At 35.1% G+C, this 23,783-nt stretch overlaps 2 protein-coding genes across 4 annotated transcripts in view; one reads left to right on the top strand and one right to left on the bottom strand.

Moving 5' to 3' along the window:
• CSMD3 (CUB and Sushi multiple domains 3) overlaps positions 1–23,783 on the top strand; it is a 1,083,470-nt gene that overhangs the window by 809,419 nt on the left and 250,268 nt on the right. For all 3 annotated transcript variants that reach the window (XM_032609830.1, XM_032609829.1, XM_032609828.1), the window contains one exon: positions 17,631–17,747. In XM_032609830.1, coding sequence (XP_032465721.1) covers positions 17,631–17,747 — 117 coding nt within the window. The remainder of the gene's footprint in view (positions 1–17,630; positions 17,748–23,783) is intronic.
• On the bottom strand, positions 12,710–13,124 carry LOC116742699 (small ubiquitin-related modifier 2-like). The gene is made up of 2 exons (XM_032610539.1): positions 12,901–13,124; positions 12,710–12,784 (listed from the first exon to the last, which is right to left on the bottom strand). The coding sequence occupies exons 1-2, from the start codon at positions 13,051–13,053 to the stop codon at positions 12,710–12,712; spliced, it is 228 nt and encodes a 75-aa protein (XP_032466430.1). The 5' UTR covers positions 13,054–13,124.

The following is a 23,783-nucleotide window of genomic DNA, read 5'->3' as shown; positions in this document are numbered from 1 at the left end:
ATAACTGTTTATTATTGAAGATAGAGATACAGTGCAAAATACAGTTTAGTAAGGAGAAACAATGATATCACCATGGGAAGTTACCACAGACTCCCTGGTCAGTTGAATGATCCTAACGCATTGTACAAAATTGACATGGGAATGATATCATTCAGGGCAGATTTTCCAAACTATGTGTCACCACCAGTGAGTCATAAAATCAATTCACTGGATTGTGACTAGCATTTTTATAATTGATATAAAGTTGAATAAAATAAAATAAAAGATAAAGACAAAAACATTATAATTCAAAGAACGTAGTAAGGATATTGTTTTCTGGAACTGTTTTCAGTTATATATACAGAGATAAATAAAGTGCAGTAAATAAATATATACCCATATTTGAGTGTGTGTGCATGTAGGTGTGTATGTATATGTTTGCAATGATATAAAGTGTATGTATTACTGTGAATTTCAGTGGAACAGGAAAACCCAGCAACTCTGATCTGATGATTAAAAGTTTGGATTTTTGGGGACTAATACACATGGTAATTTTTCTTAGTTATATAATGTATTCATCCATTTGAATTATATGTATGTGATTTCTGAGTTACACAAGTCATTTGACCTCTCTAAGCATATCGTCTCTCATTTGTAAAACATGGATAATTGAAATCTTTGCTTCAAAATGTTGTTATAAGAAATTAAGAAAAGATAGGTAGCTACTAAATGGTCATTCTATTAATATCAGAACAATTGGTTAATTCTTGAATTAATGATTTCATCCATCAGAAGTTAAAGGGAATAAAAAGAGAAATAATTACTTTGGATTTAATCCTGACAAAGAGAAAAAAATAATTGATGACATGGATGTTTATAGGAAATGTAAGAGAAAGAGTGATTTATTATCTTAGAATTTAGAGCCATACAAAGGAGAAATCTGTTTATACGCAGAAAAGCGTACTAAACTTAGAAAAACACTTTTCACAATTTACTGTCAGTAATCATTAAGAAACCATAGAAAATTTCCAGGAGCCAGAAAAGAAATAATCAAAAATCTGATGGGGAAAAATCAAAGAATACAGAAAACTACAGATCAAGAAGCTAAGTGTTAATCACTGGAATAAATAGTTAACTAGGTAGACTTCAGTGACTTAAGTGGGAAAGGCAGGAGCTCCAAAATATATTGCATTCACAAATAATATGCTCGCCTAAGATAATCCTATGTCTTTCCAATATTTCCAATGTTTCATGGGTCAATTATAGCCCAGTTAAGTATATTTCATGTTGGTTGAACAGTACTATCTACAGACAATTTGGAGGGAAGAGCAGACCTGAGTTCATGTCCTCTTACTGTATCTATAAACTGAAGCAAGCTGAACCTTGATTTTTAAACCTTTAAAGCCTTTTAAATCTTTAAAGTAATAGTTATTAACTCAATAGATTATTGTGAAGATTAAGCTATTAATCACAATACATGCAGAGGGCCTAGTAAAGTTCCCAGCAAATACTGGCATGTTAATACATGTGATTTTTAATACAATGTTCTAAAAGAAGCATATCACTGGAAAACATGCATTGCACTTTGCATTGTATGTTATGTTTTAGTTGAACTAGTACATTTTTGTCATTTCAATATTAATTAAATCTAATTTATTAATGTTATTATATGAATACACATTCACTCATTCCTAAAAATAGCACAGGAGTTGATATTTTAAAATTTCTTAAAAGAGAATAATTTTTACCATCACTTACAACGGTTATCATCAGACTTTTAGTTATAATGGTAAGATATAAAAATCAGAAGTTGGGATTCCCTGGTGGCGCAGTGGTTGAGAGTCCGCCTGCCGATGCAGGGGACACAGGTTCGTGCCCTGGTCTGGGAAGATCCCACATGCCGCGGAGCAGCTGGGCCAGTGAGCCATGGCCGCTGAGCCTGCGCGTCCGCAATCTGTGCTCCGCAACAGGAGAGGCCACAGTGGTGAGAAGCCCGTGTACCACAAAAAAAAAAAAAAAGAAAAAAAAAATTCAGAAGTTATTTAATTAATGCTTTAATTTAAGGTACATTCATTTTAAACATATGACCATAACTGATCATTTCTATTATAGCAGAGAGAAAAGGAAAGCCCGTTTTTTAGAACTAGATATACTTAACTGTAAACAATGATTTTAAGACCAGGAAAAAGCCTGGGTCAACTATGTGACCTTGTTCAATGTATTTATTTTGCATATCTAAGCATGAGATAATATTGTGTAATTTGCAAATTTGTTGGGAGAATTATTTTAAATAACTTATTTAAAGTGTTTAGTCCTGTGGCTGTTACTGTCACACACTAAGGAGAGCTTAATACATTTTAGTTTCTTGATCAGGTTCATATGCATCTATTTGTTTTCCCTTATGGTGATTATACAGAAATCCAAAATATACAGGACTCACTGACTTTCAGATTTAATAAATTAATACTTTAAAAGTCAAAATTAGTGCATAAATCATGTGCAATAGAGCTAGAAGGGTTTGTTCTTTATAAGCATAAATTCCTTTTAAGATAAATTTTGTATTTTTTAATCAAAGTAAAATGTGCATATGATAATTAAGAATACAGAGAAGCGTACCATTTAAAGCAATATAAATCAATGTTCATCTGTCCTATCCCTCTCTATTCTCCTATTCCTCAGCTGAGTTTTCTAATAATTTCTATTTTCTCTGATGGCCCTCTCTGTGACTCTGCATAACATGAAGCTCTGTTCCTTGATTTACCAATATTAGACAATATCTACTGATTCCCTGATATAAAAGATAAGTAGTTATGTCACATCCGCAGCTCCTCTCTTCAGTGTTTCAGTTATATTATTTTTGGTTATTCTAGTAATTGCCTTTGTCATGTATTAATTTGCTTATGCCTCTATTTGTAATTTCATCCATGTTTGAGAATTAGCTTGCCAGTCTTTGCTGCTTTTTATGCTAAGTCTTACCCCATGGAAGGAATCCTGACAAAAGTCTCTGATAATGGGAGCAGGAAATTTTGACTGACTGGTAGCCTTTGTCGCAGAGTACATGAGTAGGGAGTTAGCTATTAGACTGTGATCCTTAATGCCATCAGAAGATAGATTTTTATCATGGTTCAGGATTAAGTGTACATTTTAAATCTGAAGAAGATATTTTTAAGAGCTTATGTTGGACACTGCGAGATTATATTTGTCACAAGTAGATCCAGAATGATAGCATCCTGTGGTGGGTCCTTCTCAATGTTGAGAAATCCTGCAGTTGATCTCGTGAGAATGTCACATATATTAAATGATGGCAGAACCGGATATCTGTACCTGCAATTCACTTTGTGATAAAAAAAAATGTGTTTGGAACATAATTTCTTCTCTTCTTATTTTTCATAATTTTCATATCTGTTGAAACCCTGAGATATTTTATCTATAGACATACTGGATTAAAAGAGAAGCCATATAGCATTCTTATCCATGATCTGATTCAATACTAGGTAAATGTATTAAAACACAAATGGTGACAGAATCCATATTTTCCCTTAATATTCATTACTTGATTTATTTCACCTAATGGTATTCCATTTGTTTATATAAATACATCTCTACCCTGATCTAGGGCACCAGTCATCTCTTACCTCTTAACCTCTCTCCTAACTAGTTTCTGTCATTTTCTTGTTTCCCCATGCAGTCTCTTCTGAACACAGAAAAGTAATCTTTAAACCATACATCACATTATATCACATATTTACTCAAAATCTATCAGTGCTTCCTAAATCTGAAAAAATGCCAAAGATCATATAATATAAAGCTCTACTTAATCTACCTATATACAACCTGACCTTCCTAAATATTTTCCCTTTTTACTTTATTCTTTGAGCCACACTGGCCTCCTGGATGGTTCTTCAAAGCACTCATCACACTTCTGCCTCAGGGCTTTTGCACTCCTTGTCCTTTCTGCCTAAAGCTTTTCCCCCAGCTCTCTGGCTGGCTAGCTTTTTCACTTCTTGTAGGCATATGATCACTTGTCTTTTTAGTAGAAAAGCCATTTCTATTTACTTTCTCCTGACTCCCCAAAGCTCCCAGGATGAAATCAATGTATCTAAAATTGAAACAGTGTATCCTGGGTAAAGATATCTCTGATATGTAAATCATTAAATTTGGGAATACTGACAACAGTACCAATGCAATAATTTTGTTGATTGATTGACTGAGGCATAATTGACATCTAACATTAGTTTCAGGTATACAAATAATGGTTTGATATTTATATGTATCGTAAAATGATCACCACAGTATGTCTAGTTAATATTTGTCACCATACATATATACAATTTTTTTTTCTTGCGATGAGGACTTTTAAGATCTATTCTCTTGGCAACTTTTATGTATGCAATACAGTAGTATTAACTATAGTCACCATGCTGTACATTGCCATGATTTTTTATTCTGTAACTGGACCAATGCAATGTTCTCGATCTTTTCTACTGCTGTAGCCTACAGTGAGCACCCAAATAATATATAATTATAATGATAAGACCCTAAGAATAAACGCATTTGGACGGTTAAAGAATCAGTAGTTTGCCAGTTATTCTAAAGAGAGAGTATCATTCATTCCTTTTTTCTCAGGTGTTTAGGTGTATCTATATACCTGGTCCTGTACTAACTATTAGGGATAAAGACATGAATTCAATATAGTCCTTCCCTCCTGGAGAGTTTACAATCTGATGAGATACAGACAGATAAGGTACATTGCTAGAAATAAAAGTAGAGTATCGTAAGAGCAGCATGGAGGTGCCTCTGACCCAGTTACAAAGAGAGATCAGGGAAGTCTTCCTTATGAAAGTGATACATGAACTGAGTCTTAAAAGTATAATTAAGAAGGAACCAGGTGAGACACAAGGCATGAGATGTTATACTTCACACCTAGGGTTCAGCATATATAAAAATGTAGGAGCAAGAGTAAACAGGAATGTTGGTAAGCAGCTCAATAGGCAAAGTGTGCATGAGGAGGAGATAATAGCTTATCTGTATTGAACACAGTTTGAAGTTTTATATACATATTATTTTATATCTCACCACAACCCCAAGAATTAGGGACTGCTAAAATTCTCATTTTACACATGAGGAAACCAAGACAAAGAGAGATTTAGGTAGTTGCTCAGAGTCATACTTGCCTAGCAGTCTTGTTTAGGAGTCCATGCTCTTAATCACTGCCCTAAAGGTAGGCTGAGCAATTCTACAAATGACCTTCTATTGATCTTTTTATATCTCTAGAGCCTAAGAATGCCTGGCTCTTAACCAACATACTAGTTGTTTAAATGCTTCATGAATGAATACATGGCACCAGGAAAAGTGTGAGATTTTGGATTCTCCACTTATTTCTGTAATCTTCCTTTAGGCTAGGTATGAGAATTAAGAAAAGGTAAATTCCTACCAATAACTGATATAAAAGTGTTCACCTGAAATGGATTTTTGCATTTCATTTGAAATATAGCTCTGCACAGAATACACATGCCTTAATAGATATAGTCATTAACTCAGTTCTCTTTTAAATCTGCAACGTTATTTTTAACACCTTTGTTTTGCTCATGTTAACATAAATCCTGGATTCTGGAAAAAAATTAACTGAATCGCCAATGACCTGTACGACTGATCAAAGTGCATGAACACAACTATGTTAAACTTAGACATCCAGTAGTCATCTGACACCACTGTTTATTCAACTTCCAACTGCATGTGAAATGATAAAAGCTTTTAAAAGGAGAGCTCTCTTACCCTAGCAACTGAAGAGAAAGTTTTGAAACAAAGCAAAAGTTCATTTTGTGATTGTAGCTTTCCAACTTTAGAGTTATCTCTCATTAGTAACCTCATATGACCTACTTTTAATTAAATCATATTTTTTATGAAGAACTAAATAATTGAACTTTTATTCCAGATCTTCTGTTTAAATGGCATAATTTGCCTTAGGCTAATTCCTTATTTCAAATATCCTTGAGGTTTACACAATTTTTTTGAGATGTGAAACGAGTCTAGACCCCATTCCATTATAAATGCATATAGAGGTTATCTAGTCTAATATACTAAGCCATTTAGCATTTGATTTCATTTAAGTATGTGATATAACTAAAGCATGTAGATGAAAGATTCATGGGAAAAGGGCCTAGAGTTAAATTGTTTTAAAGTATCATCAAATATCCGCCTTTAATCAGCTACACATAGGAATTTTGTTCACAGACATAATACACAAATTACTTGTCAGAACCGTGTTCTACAAAGAAGTGTAATACATTCTGTGTTGAAAAAAGTTAAGGTAGTATTGGGATAAAACCAAAGCACACTTCGTTTTCATATGATAGGAGGAAACGTATATGAAAGGAAACAGGAAGGGAAGCTGATGTTATTGAGCACCTGCTAGTTTTCAGGCACTCTTACATACATTATCATTCCAGTTGGCCTCCTGCATGCTCCTTTAGAGAATCATTAACATTGTTATTAATAAATCCCTGCCGGTTTGGATTCTGGAGCATACCATATATAGAGCTGCCCATGTGACAAGCAGTTCAATTGCAAATCAATACCTATAATTCAGAGCATATTTTCTTGTGACCACAGACTTGGAGCTCCTATTTAAACCATTTTTATTTTCCGTGCTTTTGGCATCTCAGTCACTACACCATGTCTCCACATGGGTAGTTGCATGGCCTCTCATCATACTAAGATGCCCCCCTTCTCCACTACCATCTAGTCTATATTTAAGTCAGACCTCAAATATGCCTTCCTAATGTATTGCCAGTTTTTGCAGAAAAATAAGAAAAAAAATTTACACAGAAAGTTGGATCAACCCAGCAATTCTCTCCTTACAGATGAAGAAAGCAAAGCGTGTAACAGTAACCATTAGAAGTCATGGTGAGATTAAAATTGTATTAAGGTAATAGGACAAAAGATCTAAAGATAGCCAAATCTTTTCTTCTACTGGGGAAACAAAAAGTCTGCTAACAAAGTTCATTCCACAAAACCTAGAAGTTAAAGGAAGCAATTTTTAAATTGAATAAGTATATCTGGAATACAATTCACATTGCAGGCAGTCTGTGAAAGATACCATAAAGACAAGACAGAATCTCACACAAATGTATACAGTAAAGAAAGAACAAATAACACTTCTTTTATCTCCTTGAGAGACAAATTGGTGTACCTTTTCTCTTGCATACCTTGTGAGTATATCTTGTAAGAACTCTGAGTTAATTTCAGAAGTATGTGTTTATAGTTTCAAAGGTCAGACGGCTGGAAGCCTTGACTGTAAAATGAAAAGATTGGTCTACTGTGTTTTCAAAGAGACACTGTAAAAGAGGGGAGAGGGAGATTACTGCTTCCCTTCTCTTTATTAAAAACAGAAAATTTCATTTTATACTTATACTTTAACCAGTGAACCATTCATTCCAAGATTCTTGGGGGAGATATATACATAAAAGGTGACAAAAGAGAGCTCTCTGAGCAACAGGGAAGTTGGTTCCTAACCCCAAAACACATTGAGTGAGTTAGATTGAGCCACATGGGAGAGTTAGTGAGTAAATCTGAACCATATGTAGGCTATGGTTCTAAATAACTTCAAGCATAAGTCAACTCTAAGACTAGCTGTTTCTCCCAAAGTTCCAAACCTGAGTTTTAGGACCTCTCTGATGCTGGGAAGAATTTATCAGTCCTATTAGGAAAGGAGACAAAAGAGCAGAAAAGAAAGGGTCCTCCAATGCAACTAATATTTTCCAGATCTTCTTAGGCCAAAGCAACAGTCTCTGAACCAATCTTCCTTAAGAAAAAGAGTAGATAGAAAATCACAAGGACAGGTGGTTTGGGAGGAATCTAATTAGAATAGTAGAGGTTCCTTTCGTGTGTGTGTGTGTGTGTGTGTACTCTGATGAAGCCTATGGACCTTAAAAACATCTTTTTAAATGTATAAAGTAAAATAAATCATGTAGGCTTGAAAGAAAAACCAATAATATTGAAATATAGTTATCAAAGTACATAAAATCTATAATTGAAAAAATACATTTTTGATGTAATAATATATGTACTTCTTAATTAATGCCTTAAATTCGAAGTTCCAGCAGCAAGACTCTAGTACCTACTATAATTTTTAGTAGTGATGAGCATAAACAATATTTTGAGGTATCGGCAATAATTATATATATTAAAAAAATATGTGATTTGGCAACAAAGTCCCATTTACTTCTAATGCTAATGTAATTTGTTGCTTACATTTGAAATTAAAGGAAATGCTAAAATTATAAAAAATTAGTTAGGGTCTAATGAAAATATAGATATCTTTCCCTATCCAAATTTATGGAACAAGGGAAAGAAACCCCTGAATTATAAGAAAAGGGGGAAGATGAGAGAATTTCTGCTCCCTTTCACTAGTACTGTTAGCTCTTGTTTCCCCCTGACTTCTAAAGGATAGAGAATCCAGAGAGGGCTTCCCTGGTGGTGCAGTGGTTGAGAGTCCGCCTGCCGATGCAGGGGACACGGGTTCGTGCCCTGGTCCGGGAAGGTCCCACATGCCGCAGAGCGGCTGGGCCAGTGAGCCATGGCCGCTGAGCCTGCGCGTCCGGAGCCTGTGCTCCGCAACGGGAGAGGCCACATCAGTGAGAGGCCCGCATAACACAAAGAAAAAAAAAAAAAAAAAAAGGCATCCCTGTCTCTCTCAAGGGAAAAGTTTTGGTAGAAACACCAGGAAAGTTCCTCCTGCCCTTTCTCTAAGTTTTGTATTCCTTCCGGGATTGATGAGGTTAGTTTATCTTCCTAAGGCATTTATGAAAGCCTCATAATATCGCCTCCAGGAGATTCTGGAGTAGGTCAGGAGAGTTTCTTAATTCATTTCATCTAAGACCACATCGTATGCCAGATGGAACAGACACCTCCTGTTTCATTTCCAGTTTGAATTTTCTTCTCTTCAGTAAGAGAGGCTACTCAGTCAGTAAATAGTGAAGCTGGAATTCAAAACTACACCTTTCTGATTCCAAAGCTTTGGCTTTTATATTGCATTTGTTGTGCTACCCTAAACAAAGGGTTTGAAAAATCTATGAGTTTTACATGCTGTGCATTTAGTTAACAGCAAGATATTAATCTAATGTATATTTTATTCTTCCTAATACTTATGGTGTATATTTATTAGAAGTCCATTATATACATAAACCCTACACTAGGCTCCAGAGTTATAAACAGTGTGCAAAAAAGACATGGAAACTTTGACTTAATTGATCATGGAGTCAAGAGATAGAAACAGACCTTAATCAAAGAGCCATACAAATACATATATAATTACAAGTTGTAATCAATGTCCTGAAACTAATTGATAGAATGCTGTATGATGGGGGCTTCTGAGCTACTCCAGAGACAGGGAAAAAACTTTCCTGAGAAAGCAGCTTTTGTGAGAAGCAGGTAGGAGTTAAAAAATTGTTACAAGTTTCTTTTTTTCTCTCTAAACTTACTTTATACTAATATGTTAGCTGTCTTAAGTAATTTTTTAATAATAAAAGACAGCTATCACTAACAATCAATGACAAATAAAGTAAACAATGAAAAGGGATTGTAGTTTTAAAAATGCACTAATAATTTGATTAAAATCATTTTAAGAACTTGCCTTCTCATACAGTTTCCTACAAATCATTGATTAGTAATTTCTAGGGTCTTGGGAGTGGAGCAAATGGGGAGTGACTGCTAATTAGTATAGGAATTCTTTGGGGATGACAAAAATATTCTCAAATTAGATAGTGGGGTTGGTTACACAGCTTTGTGAATATGCTAAAAAGATACTCAATTGTACACTTTGAAAGGGTGAATTTTATGGTATGTAAATTTTATCTCAATCTTGAAAATGAGGTTAAAAATTAGTGACGTAGGTATCATAGATGAACTACCAACACCCATGAGACCATTAGTTTTAGCAGAATTTGTATATGGTAACATGGGAGATCTATCAAAGGAACATATCTATTCATAGACCTTTGTCACAGAATGAACTCTTCTTTTTCAAAGAACGTACTCTGTGATGGAGAACACAGCTCATAGAGCACTGAAGGGTGAAGGTAATGTTTTCCTAGCCAGCAAAAGCAGATGAATGAGTCTAGGCAATTAGTGAAGTGAGGTGACAAGATATAGAAGCTCATATTGTACTAAGTTGACTTACTGAGTCATTAAAATGGTTTATAAACCACTGATTATAACGTTAAGATGGACTTTTTTTTTTAGTGTTAAACAGGAGTGCGTAATTAGAACACAAAATTAATTCACAAGTTATGAAGACTGATTTTTTTTTTTTTTTTTTTTTTTTTTTTTTTGCGGTACGCGGGCCTCTCACTGTTGTGGCCTCTCCCGTTGCGGAGCAACAGGCTCCGGACGCGCAGGCTCAGCGGCCATGGCTCACGGACCCAGCCGCTCCGCGGCATGTGGGATCCTCCCACACCGGGGCACGAACCCGTGTCCCCTGCATCGGCAGGCGGACTCTCAACCACTGCGCCACCAGGGAAGCCCATGAAGACTGATTTTTGCTCTTTTTCTTTTCAGTGAACAGATGAAACAATAGAAAACTCTATTTATTATAATTATTATTATCCTTAGCAATATTTTTATTATTATCCTTAGCAATATTTTATTATTATTTTTAGCAATATTATTATTGATTATTATCCTTAGCAATATTTTTTATTATCCTTAGCAATATTATTCTTAGTTTTCCACATACATAATTCGAATGTGTCAGTGCAGAGGAAAATGAAGAGTAAAATAAATGTGACTTAGAGTAATAGTTTATAATTTAAAGTAATATTTATTACCATTATGATAAAATAGCCTTATGGGAGGTTTATTATCTAAGGCAGATATACAAAATGAAGTTTGTTTACTTATATAGGAAACATGAAGAGGCACATGAAATGAATAGCTAGGTATTTTTGCTAAGATGAAGATTTTGAACAAAGGAGAGAGAAAAGCAATAGTCATTTTACTCTTAAAGTCAATACTGAGAATAACAGCTGTCTGCATTATAAATTCATATCACAGAGGGTTATCATAAGTCCTTCTCTTAAAAAAAAAGACTCCATGAGAGATACAGCTTTCAGACACACTCTATACCAGGATTTATGATTTGGGATATTCAATCGGGCTATATCAGAGCATAGGTAATTTACTAGAAGTGGACCAGCACTTTTGTAAAGTACAGCAGTTCTTTCAACCTGAAGGAGTCACAGGCAACATCTAGTAAATCATCTATTTAATATACCATATTGCTCTTTTGTGACCTGCAAGAATTCATCACTTTTGAAAGTACCTAACTTGCTTGCAGAGAAAAATTTATACATTATATAATAATTTTCATTATAGAGCATATTTGATAATAAATTATACATTCCACAAGTGAAAAGAGAGATTTGAAGTTGTGAGTAGCTTAAGGCTGCAGTGTATATAATATAAAGTCTCTGGACATTTAAGAAGTACCTCTTCAATGTACAATGTAAGTGATTTGAGATTCTTCTGTTCTTCCTACCTTCAGTGGGAAGGTATCTCAGTTCTTCTTCTTCAGTCCTCTTCCTCCGTCCCACACACATGATTAAACCATAGGTGGGAAGTCCTTTTTATTGCACTAGCAGCCTTAACGTTTAATTTCAGTCTCATCCGCTGATTTTCCTAGGGATAACCACATCTGTCTGTTGTATCACCACATCATAGTTCAAGAGTAACACAAATATACACAGTATAGTTCCAGCATGGGCATATTTTACTTGTACAAATCAAACCATACAAATTCATCCAAAAGAGGTTTTTTAAAAAAACAAACAGGAAAAGAGGGAACAAGGAAAATAATACAAAATTAAACTGCGTGGGTGATTTCGCTCTCTCAGTGAGGGTATGCTACAGATGGATAAAATGTTAGCAAGGATTTGCTACTGTGAAATGGTAGGTATGAGTTTGCCATTCCCTCAGTGGAACTCAGTGTCCATGTGACTGGCTCTCAGATTGTAAAAATCTTATGATTAAATATATTTCCAATGTTTAAAGATACATATCTTACACATAATAGTGTCTCTAAATATAAAGCAACAGTGATTCCTGGTAATCAGAGAAACAGCAAAGATTTCAATCCCAGAAAGAAAAAAAAAACATAGGCTTACATGGATTTATTGGGAGGGTATATCTTTTTTTTTCCCCATTTTAAACAGGAAGTTTATTTAAACGGCAAGACACTTGAAGGGAAAACTATCTAGGATTTATTTATTTTAGAGTAATTTATCCCTACTTAAAGACAAATAAGTGAAAAACATTAAAATTCTCCAATCAGGGAAGGTATGCAAGGATTTTTATGTTCTTTTTTTAAAAAAAAAAAAGAAACAGTGAGAGCAAAATAACTTACTGGAATATAAAGATAAGAACTGAATGAGCACGCCACTAATGGAGAAAAGGGGCTATTTTCACAGAACCAGTATTTTTCTCCATCCCAACTCCATTTGATGTCGATCAAAACATACCATTGGCCATTTAGTTTAAAAAATGCAATATGCTTGTACACATATATCAGTTACTTTAGGTACAATAAAGGAATGGGGGTGGGGAAAATGAAAGAGTGGAGAAAGCTATACTGGAGTGGTCAGGATGTGGTGGAACCTAATTGTGGTTTTCTAATTTAGAATGTCTTCTTGGTCTAGAGGAACAGAATTCTGGAGTAAAGTAGCAGGTTCACTTTTTAGTAGACACCTCCTGTCTGCTGCCAGAACACATCAATTGTATCTTCATCCTCCATTTCCAACCATGAAAAGTTCTTTCTAAAAACTGGTAATTTTGAATACAAAACAACCTCGGGCACCTCTACAGATGTGTCTGCTTCACTGATTGGCTGCCCATCAAATCAGAATCTGATCTGCCTCATTGACAAACCCTGTGTTCACAGTAGGCTTTCATTAGTTTACTAAGTGGCATATGCCTCTTACTCTTAAACTGCACCACAGAACCATCCTGCCCCTCCACCTTCAAATTAATATGATCGTTGTTCTCAGTCTTGACTCCTTCCTTGGGCTTTTCGTTGGCCATGGCGAGCGCCGGAGTCTCTTCAGCTGCCACTTCACAAAAGAGGTACCAGGTCCGCACGGAACGAGCACACAAGCAGCACCAGGAGCGGCAGAAGCAGGAGAGGGTATATCTTGATTGTCTTGGATTCAAGTCAATTTATGGGGTAATTTCAACCAAGTGAAATGTTTGTGTTATGTGCTGACTGTGGAACACCATTTTATAGTAGCATGGTCTTGGCAAGCGTAGTTTATTTAATCATCCAACAGACCTTTATGGAGAATATACTGTGTATCAGAACTGTTCTAGAAAGAGAAAAGAAACATTATAAGACTTATTATGTGTTAGAAAAATCACTAGCCATGGTAAGAACTTGTAGGGATGAGTGGAACTGGGGGTCTGTTGAAAGAGCCCATATGGAAACTGTCGGGAGTCTGGTTTGCAGCAGTTACAGTGGCAGAGGAGAGAGAGAGGCTGAAAAGCTACAGGAGAGTACGAGCAACAAGTCAGTGATATATTGAACTCTAAGAGTCAGGGGAAAAGTGTCAAGAATAACGGCATTTTGCCTGAAAAAGAAAAAATATATATGTGTGTGTGTGTGTGTGTGTGTGTGTGTGTGTTGTGTGTGTGTGGATGAATCACTTTGTCCTCATCTGAAACTAACACAGCACCGTAAATTCACTATACCTCAAAAAATTGTTACAAAAAAGAATAATGGCATTTTATATTTGGCTATGTTTGACATTTTAAGTGTTTAAAATAGTTAGGTTTCGGGCTTCCCTGGTGGCGCAGTGGTTGAGAGTCCGCCTGCCGATGCAGGGGACACGGGTTCGTGCCCTGGTCCGGGGGGCTCCCACATGCCGCGGAGCGGCTGGGCACGTGAGCCATGGCCGCTGAGCCTGCGCGTCCGGAGCCTGTGCTCTGCAACGGGAGAGGCCACAACAGTGAGAGGCCCGCGTACCGCAAAAAAAAAAAAAAAAAAACTTAGGTTTTATATGTATACATAAAACACAATTCTTTAGTGCTGTGAAATCATAATTACAGGAAACAATATAAATGTTAGAATTATTGTCAAAGCGATAGCACATTTTAGAATTAGCAGTTTGGCATTTCGAAAAGTATGTTCTGAGGAACATTGGTCCTGTGAGATGAAAGAGAGCCTCCATGATCAAATAAGTTTGTAAAAACAAGTATGACATTCCCCAAACCTTACTAAAGTCTCAGTTAAATCTCACAGCATAGAACCTTATTTATTTTACCCATGTATTTCCTAAACTTACTTAATCACAGAACCATTTCTTCTCATAATATATGTGTTCTACAAAAATGCTATTAAAATAGAGATTTAAGAGTAGTCATACATATCACATAAGTTATAATCAAGAACAGGTGAGTTCTTTGCATTACAACGGATATAGGCTGTTTAGCCAGTTTGACAAAAGACCCACAGGTATAGTCAAATGGCAAAAATAAGCATAGAATTAAAAGTTCTGTCTTGCTTTTATCTTCTACTGATTGTTAATAGAGCCAGAAAGATAATGGCTGACCTTTTCTGTACTAGCCAATAAAATGAAATTAAAACAGGAAGAAAGAATACAGAAAGCTTCTAGGAACCAACATTACAAGAATTAGTAAAGCTGGCCTGGCTTAGTCATTATTCCATTTAGATTTTTATAAACATAAAACAGATTACAGTATATCTGTACCACATAGCATAGTGAATTTTCCCTTATTTACATACTACATAAAATATTGTCAGTCACCACAATATTCAACATAATTGACTATAAATTAGGCCATGCTGTAAGCACTGACCAGAAAAAATGTAAAATTATTGCTACCAGTACAAATAACAAAAACTAACATAATAATAGTTACCATAAAGAGCTGTGATTATACTGCAACCTTGTATATATTCATTAGTGGTTAAAAAACTTCATATTTTTTTCATATTTATAAATGAGATTTTTAACAAGAGCTGTCCCAAGAGTCCATTATGCAAAATAAAATATTCAAAACATATTGAGGCTATCAGATGCATAGTAATGTAGAATGGCAGAATGTTCATGACTAAGTCACAAAGCTGAACTTGAGTTAGAACCTCTCATTTCTATTCATTCTTTCAAAATATAAAAATAAGAGCTTCTGTCACGTACAAAGTATTGTCATTTTGGAGCACCTTAAGATCAGAAAGAAAATTAACATAAAACATGCTGCTTATTCTTGAGTGATTCTCTCATCAGTACTATTATCAGTTGAATAAAGTTATCAGTGCTGAAATAAGAATACACCTGACTAATCTCAAACAATAATGAGCGATGAGAGCAGTGCTTCTTTGGTTATTATCGTCATTGTCAACTTGTTGTTCTAGGGAGTTCTAATTTTACTATGTTTAATTCTAACTATTTATTACCATTTTATAGAACATTAAAAGGAAAAAAGGTAGAACATTCATTAGCCACCCAACTCAGTACAACTTACTGTTTGCTTTGTATGTGTGTGTTTTAAATATATTGCTGTATCTTTAAACTTTGGCCAGAAATCCATCAAAGGTTTTGAACTTTTCGAACTGTCATGACTCGTCTCAAGCCACCTAACACACCATTGCATTCAGCTCTCTTTAAAAGGAAAATCAGGCATTAACTCCAGTAAATTCCCAGCATAAAACCTAAACCTGTGTATTTTCAGTCTTCTTCAGCTCTTTTTCTCAAGTCACAGAGGACTGTCATTAATGCTTTCTAAACTTAATCACTCCAGTTTAGTTTTTGATCTTTCCCAAGCCTCTAAGTCAGTGCTCCAGATTTTCCCTCTTTGATGACTCTGTCCTCCCTGTTAAACAAAACAACAATAACAAAAACTCATTCAGCTTTGCATTTTCCCCCAACTACTCCCTACATTCTCCTTCTGTTTACGGTTAAGATTCTGATTACTTTTGTATCTCTTTATAAACCACTTATTCTTCATCCAACTACAACCTAGCTACCCCTCTCTACTCTAGTTCAAGGGTTAGCAACTTTTTCTGTACAGAGCCAGATGATATTTTGGGCTTTGCTGACCACATATGTCTCTGTGATGTATTCTGATTTATTTTTTTTGGTTGTTTTAAACTCTTTAAAAATGTGAAAACTTCCTTTGGTACAGACTGGATTTGGTTTGCTGGCTGTAATTTGCAGAAAGCGGCTCTGGTTAAAACTACTGTATCAATAATACCAAAAAGTTCCTGTCTGGTGTTTGAAGGGACTCCTCCCTGCACAAATTCAAGGCAAATTAAGTGATAAGCTGAAGGAAGGCAGACCATCAGCTTTAATATTGATAAAGCTGATGAGCAGTAACAATGGGCTTCCTGTGCAGTTGCAGGTCTCTCCCAACAACCATGGCCACCCCCTCAACAGATTCACCCTTAAATAGGCTGTAGAGGAGACCAGCAAGCTGCTTTACAGGCAGGATGGCTCCCAACCAGAAGTAAAGTTTCTGTCCTGGGCTCACCCATCATTCCATCTCCATGGGGTAAGGGGTGGAGCCAGCAGGCCAGCAAGCCTAGGCAAAACCCTGCCTGGAGGAGACCAGAGGCATAGAGAAGTAGCTCCCTGCTACCTAATACTCTAGACCGGCAGACCACCTCAAATTCTTTTTTCATTTATTACCACTTTGCAACACGATGGTTTTGAACACTTTCTTTTAATTGAAACTTTCCTCCCCATTGGCTCCCAAGAGACTAAATTCTTTGTAGCCACCCTCTCACTAATTCTACCTTGGCATTCTCTGACCTCCTCTTTGGCCATCTTTTCTCATTCTACATACTTTTCTGAGAGATCTCATTCATTTAAATAATATCAACTATCATCTTTTGCTTTTGATACCTATAACTCCTTTAGTAGCCCAAATCTTTCTCTGTGTTCCAGAACTACAAATCCCAAAGCATCTGCCTATCTTGTGAAAAACAGAACAACTATCTACAAATTTTCCAGAAACATTGGTTTCACCCTCATCTTTTTTAGGAACGTAGCACATTTGGGGCTGAGGTAGCAATAATGTCTCTCTCTATGCACCATCAGCAACTCTTCTGATTTAAATGTAAACCATAAGCAGATAGAGATTGGTGAGAGAATATTTTACTTAGATGAGTGGATGAATGTGTTTGTACAGCCATCCCTGTGCTGTGTATAGAAGTACCTCAGTTGGTGGTAGCATAATCAAGGTTGATTTTGAGTAGAGTTTCAAAGCCTCGTGGTGAGTAAAACAATTTCCCACTGCATGTGTAATTTCTCATCATTATAAAAGAGATTATTATCTTTTATCATAAATGAAAGCAGGCCCCCATTATTACCTTTAGAGATAGATAGCGCCATTGCAACATTATTATATTACTTTGTTTCTGAGAAGAGTAAATCTGAATACTTAAAAAGAAGCTTTCTATTGCATGTGCACAATTTTTGACTTTTAAAGTATTTGACAGTGGGGACCTTGTTAAAAGATGGAAATAAATGATATTCCTTAAAATCCAGTAGCCATAATTTTTATAGCATGAAAATAGTCATAGTATGAATTTTTAAATGTTTTTCTAAAAATAATATTTTTTAAACATTTTTTTTTATTTCCAGCACCTTGTGGAAGTCGTTCTACAGGTTCAGAAGGCACTGTTCTATCACCAAACTATCCAAAAAATTACAGTGTGGGACATAATTGTGTTTATTCTATAGCAGTTCCCAAGGAGTTTGGTAAGTAAGATACATCTCATCATATAGAGTATCATTCCAGACATGCTTTATTTTCACTACATGCTATCAAAATGTTAGTTGTTTTTTAATGAAAATATTTACTATTCATGAAGTACTTTACAATTTTTTTTTAGATAGTAGCTTTGTAATAATAAAATTTTAAGGTTATTTTACTCATTTTGAATTTATAGTCGAGTGCACAGGTGAACAACAATATAAAAATGAAAACAGGATTGTTTTTAATTTTTAAAAATAAGTACATCCAGTAACCTTGCAAGTGCCTTCATATTGGAATTTCATAAAATGGGAAATCACCAGAGCATAAAGCAAAGTCTGCTCTGCAAAATATGCATAAAATCAAATATAGAACTTTATAATAATGACAATAATATGTACAAAACAGTCATATCAGTTTTATACTTTATTAACACATTTCCAGAAAGAAAAGATTTTGGTTTTAGGCACCTAGTTTCTGGGACAGCAAGGAATATAAAAAGACAGCAAAGGACATTTTAGCTCATCTTGTCAACCTGACAATCTGTTCTGCGTTGGCACTGAGAAGACAACGTGTCCTTTGCTGCCTTCACATCTCCCTGATCACAAGTCTTAGAAGTCACTTACCTGGCTTCTAAAGGTTTTGGATCTGAAATCCAGCTGGATCTAACCCAGATTTAGCTCTCTTTATGGATGGATAGGCAAAGGAAATTTAGTGAGCAGTAAACTGTTGGAGAGAGGCTGAATGTTTAGACTTCTAGAATTTAGATTTACAGCATCATGTTACATGGTAAAGGATTTGCTGTGAAATGAATGTCTGAGTCAGGATGACGAAGTGTTATAGCAGAAGGACCTAGATTTGATCATATCAAGATTGTTGGATCACATATTGACTTAATGTTTCTACTGATTATAAAATAAGCTGATGCTTCCAGTCCAATTTCTTATAATGAGATATTACCTGTATATGCTCTATATACCCTCCTTTTCTCTGTTCTGAAACAAGTCCAAGATCCTCAACTTACTTAAAAGAACATTGTCATAAGAAGGGAAGTACTAAACCTTTTATTTTAACCTTAAAATAGAATTGATGATGTTAGCATTAGCAGGGTGTCTATTTCTTTTCTCCAAACTATTTCTTCTTCTTAGCATGTGATCAGTTAAATCAGAGTTGAGTTCTTTAATTGTGAAGAGAACAACAGTTTAGAAGGAAAAACGTCATCCACTTAATCATGTTTATTTTATTTTATTTTGTTGCCTTTTGTGCCCAAGAGAGTCCTTCCCTTGCTAGAGGGGTTTATAGGCCCCAGCTGCCAAAAATATTACATGGTTGATGACAGAATCCTAGCAATGCTAGTCCAGAAGACTGCATGGCTATCTGAGTCCTCTTTGAAAACCATTAATTTGTTCTTTTATACTTGTTCTTGGGATGTCATGCAATCAAAGGAATGAAAAGGAAGAAAATCAGGCATTTCCTTTTCTGACACATAAACATTTGGTCACCTGGAGGTGTTTTACAGTATCCTATGCATGTATGCGTGTATTTTCAAAAAGAGAAGAAAAAAGTACTGATTAAAATAAAATTAAATTAATAGATTCCTAATGAATGGAATCTTTATTTTAGCAGAGTTAATATAAGTTAAATTTAATTATCTTAATATGAAATAATGCAACTAATAATTGGTGGTTTTTAACAGTAATTTTTTTTAAACAAGTCCTTTTGGATTATCTGTGGGTAAAATCAAATGCGCTTTGATTTATTAGTAAAGAAACTAATTTTGTTTTTATAAATGTTGCATCATTCTTTACTTCAAACTACTCATAGAGTCAAACAGACTGAATTCTAGTTTCAGCTTGTCACACCTTAGCTATATATCTTTGGACAAGTTACATAATCTTTTTTGAGACTCAGTTTCTTTATTTGTAAAGCAGGGATCATTATGTCTATGGAGCAGAGCTGTTGTTAGTAGTAAACAAGAAAAATATATATGTATATGTATATATTATATCTTACATAGTTCATACTATTGGGTTTAAGAATGCTAGCTTTGGAGTCAGATTTCTGGATTCAGAACACAACTCAATTTACTCTTTTTCATTGGAGTAATTACATCATCTGCCTCAGTCTTACTTTTCTTATCTCTGAAATAGAAGTGGTAAATGTCTATTTCTTAGGGTTATTTTATAATTAAATAAAAAATATGCAAGTGATTGGTATAATAACATAGTAAGTCATACACACACGAGTGCACATACAGACACACTTTTTTTTTTTTTTTTTTTTGCGGTACGCGGGCCTCTCACTGTTGTGGCCACTCCCATTGCGGAGCACAGGCTCCTGACGCACAGGCTCAGCAGCCATGGCTCACGGGCCCAGCCGCTCCATGGCATGTGGGATCTTCCCGGACCGGGGCACGAACCCTCATCCCCTGCATCGGCAGGCGGACTGTCAACCACTGCGCCACCACGGAAGCCCAGACACACTTTTTTTATGTTCACATTCATAGGCACTCCCATCGCCCCCAAAAGATGAAGTAAAATGACCTGGATTACTGGATTGCCCTAGGGTCTTAAGAGTAGCCTGGCTAAAAATAAAACATTTCTATTATGTAATTAAAGCATGAAAACAAATACTTTGTGCTTTATATCTCCAGTGACTATCCAACCACCTATTGATCACTTAAAATTTTCTGGGAGCAGAGTAGCGGAGTTAAAAACTACTGATCATCATAGATTTCTTCCTGTCCCTACCTTTACCTCTTTAATGTGAGATAATCAAGCAACAGTTACTGGATCTCTGCAGATCAAATTTCTATTTTGCTTCTTCTTCCTCTCATTCTCTCTTTGCCATAACTTCTCTCTGTTGCCACTTTGAGTTCTGTTTTATGACTTTTTGGTATCACTTCATAGCATATCATACTTCTCACTTTTTCCCTTTTCTTGTCATTTATCCCAAATTATAATCATTTCTTCTTCCATATCTTTTGTATGCTGACACTCTTAGAATTTAATTCTTAAAATCATTTAGCATAAGATCTGTCAATACACTCAGTTCGTATATTGGGATTGCAGTTTTTTACAAGGGTTAAGGTTCTAAAGTCATTATGTAAGGAGAAAATCACATAGAATCAACATTACCCATGAAATACCTTAAATCAACCGTAGAAGATCATCTACATGGTTTTTTGTAAGCCATATTATTTCAATAATTCTAACAGGACATTTTTCCTCCAGTGTTAGAAAGATAACACTGTAATTTGCAGTGTAAGCTAGTGAGCTAATTTGGTTTCTTACAGGTCACTTAATACCAAATTACTTTCATTTATTTATTTTTGCCCAGCGTAGATTTGAATTCATATCAATTAAATGTGCACATAACGTGATTCTACTAGTTGATTTAGTGAATACTATTTTGTCGGTGAATTCCTAACTTTTAGTTTTTCTAGATAAGAGAATCATCAATTCATAACGCTTTCATCAGCATCATTGGATTTCATTTCAACTTCAGATATTAGGGTTACTTTGGTAATACTCATTCTGAAGGATTCAAGTTGTTTTAAATACTTAGAAAAATAACAATTATGGATCAGTTATTGATATTTTGCTGTCTTTCTTCTAACAGTTAAACTATTTCACTTGGATTTTTTTGGTTTAAAAATACCCCACTTCGGACTTCCCTGGCAGTCCAGTGGTTCAGACTTCACACTTCCACTGCAGGGGGCACAGGTTTGATCCCTGGTTGGGGAACTAAGATCCCACGTGCCACACGGTGTGGCCAAAAACAAAAAATGCCCTACTTTATCTATTAATAAAATAAGTTTTAATTTTCCTTCATCTTTCAATTTTAAATTATAAGTTGTTTCCCCTGATGGTTTGGTTACTAAAGTTCTTCATACATTAATTTTAAGTGCCAGAAACATGGCAGACAATTTTATTATTTTGAACTTGGTATAGGTAAGATGCTTTAGAATATAAGAAAACTGTTGACATTGTTAGATGGAAAATATTTTTATTAATATTGTGTATTTATACCTATAGTGTAGGGGCCAAAATCATATTGCAGGGAGGGGGTGGTTAGTAAAATTGGGAAAAATGTTGTGAACTTCTATTTCAATAATCTTGGCTGAGATAAAACAGAAAGAGTTAGGGTGATAGCTAAAGTAGCATACTAGTCAGAGGCTAATGTTTGTTTTTGACTGTTTTCTCTTGGGGTAGAAGATAATGGAGTTTTTATTTTAAAGCTCAAGAGAATAGTAGTGGGGGGGCAAAATTGAATATTTTAGATGGACCAATTGGTAAAGCAAGATCCTTGAAGCAATGTAAGGAGATGGGATTTTAAAAACCTGGAGGTCCTCTTTAAACTATAATTCAGGAGAAATGATTCCTAATTAGTATCGTACCTGAATTAGTTTCACATGGAATATTGCCTTGTGAAATTATCATCACTTTCTGATCTCCCTCCCCTTTTCCCCTTCTATCACCTGCCCTTTACATTACGGGGAGTATCTGTAAAAGAAATATGTTAGTGTCCTAGGGCTGCCATAACAAAGTACCACAAATTTAGTGGCTTAAAACAACAGAGATTTTTTCTCTCACAGCTCTGGAGGCTAGGCCCCTGAAATCAAGATATCAGTAGCATGACACTCCCTCTGCAGACCCTAGGGAAGAGTCCTTCCTTGCTTAAGTAAGTCCTTCCTTACTGTCTAGAATGTAAACTAACATTCAGATTTCTTGGAGAATTCCAACATGTTAAGCACCTTGAGGAAATCCAAGGATAGTCTGTGGTGACTTAGCTTTGTGTTTAGCCTTCCAGATAGTCTCACTTCCTAAAAGACCCATTATGAATGCATATTTGTTAAGACACAAAACTTACTCTTTCCCAAGATTAGCTTTCACAGTGGGATCTTGGAAGTGTGCATGAAAACCACTTCAGGTTTTCCTTCTTAGATTTCCCAGGTAAGATGCCCTCTCTCACATCTTTTGTTCTTGGTGTAAACTCTTGGTTGAATAGGTTTCAAAGTCATGAATCCCTAAATCACAGAGTTATTGTCAGTCTAGTCTACTCTGTACAAGGGACATAGAGTTACTAAAACCTTTTGTGTATTGCTGTGGGAGAGGATTTTTGTTTTATCTTTAAATTAGCTGTCATCATCTTAAACTTTTCTCCCAATTCCACATATTTTATATTTGTTATTTGCAACCATTTTCTATCCTATCTCCCACTGTAGTATTTTTCCTCCAGTCAATCTAGAAACATCTTTCCCCGTGACATTGCCTACAATATAGGGTTATAGCTGTTTTTTTTAAATTAATTCCAAACTTTATTGTAATATTATATTAAAACTGATCATGATCTGTTAACAGCTATCTCATTAATTCTTATTATAGTCATTAAATTTAGTACTTCCTTTCCATCTTATAGACTTAAGAAATCACTTAATGATTGTAAAATGCAATTTATTTTTACAATATATCTTTCACATTTCTGTGTGAAACTGTTATTCTCTGAAAAGTAGTCTTTAAAAATTTAGGTTGCCTTAGAATTTAGAAGGAAAAAGCAAAATGGATTGAAACTAAGATGCACACACACTATATATAAATGTATATATGTGTGTATATATATGTATATATGGACTTTTTAAGGTGCACCAATATAGTTATGACCTGCATATGGAAGGTTAACTGACTAGTCTCATCTTTTATGTTAAAACTGATAGCCGTTCTTTTGCTCTGTGTATATTCTTCTTTAAAACTCAGGCATATATTTGACCATTTGCCTTTTTTTAAACTTTTATTGGCATATAGTTGATTTACAATGTTGTGATAGTTTCAAGTGTACAGCAAAGTGATTCAGTTATACATATATATATTCATTCTTTTTCAGATTCTTTTCCCATATAGGTTATTACAGAATATCGGGTAGAGTTCCCTGTGATATACAGTAGGTCCTTGTTGGCTATCTATTTTATATGAGTAGTGTGTATATGTTAATCCCAAGCTCCTAATTTTTCTTTCCCCCACGTTTCCCCTTTGGTAACCATA

Source organism: Phocoena sinus, chromosome 17 (genome assembly GCF_008692025.1).
Source record: "Phocoena sinus isolate mPhoSin1 chromosome 17, mPhoSin1.pri, whole genome shotgun sequence".
NCBI classification, from domain to species: Eukaryota; Metazoa; Chordata; class Mammalia; order Artiodactyla; family Phocoenidae; genus Phocoena; species Phocoena sinus.
The sequence above is the reverse complement of the archived record's forward strand: the minus strand, read 5'-3'. Positions and strand labels throughout refer to the sequence as shown.

What these genes read in the sequence shown, in the direction of transcription:
- LOC116742699 (XM_032610539.1), bottom strand. Translation starts at nt 13,053, where the DNA reads ATGGCCAACGAAAAGCCCAAGGAAGGAGTCAAGACTGAGAACAACGAT. An exon ending in AAGCCTACTGTGAACACAGG is followed by an intron (nt 12,785 to 12,900) that starts GTTTGTCAATGA and finishes GTTTTTAGAAAG; the next exon opens with AACTTTTCATGGTTGGAAAT.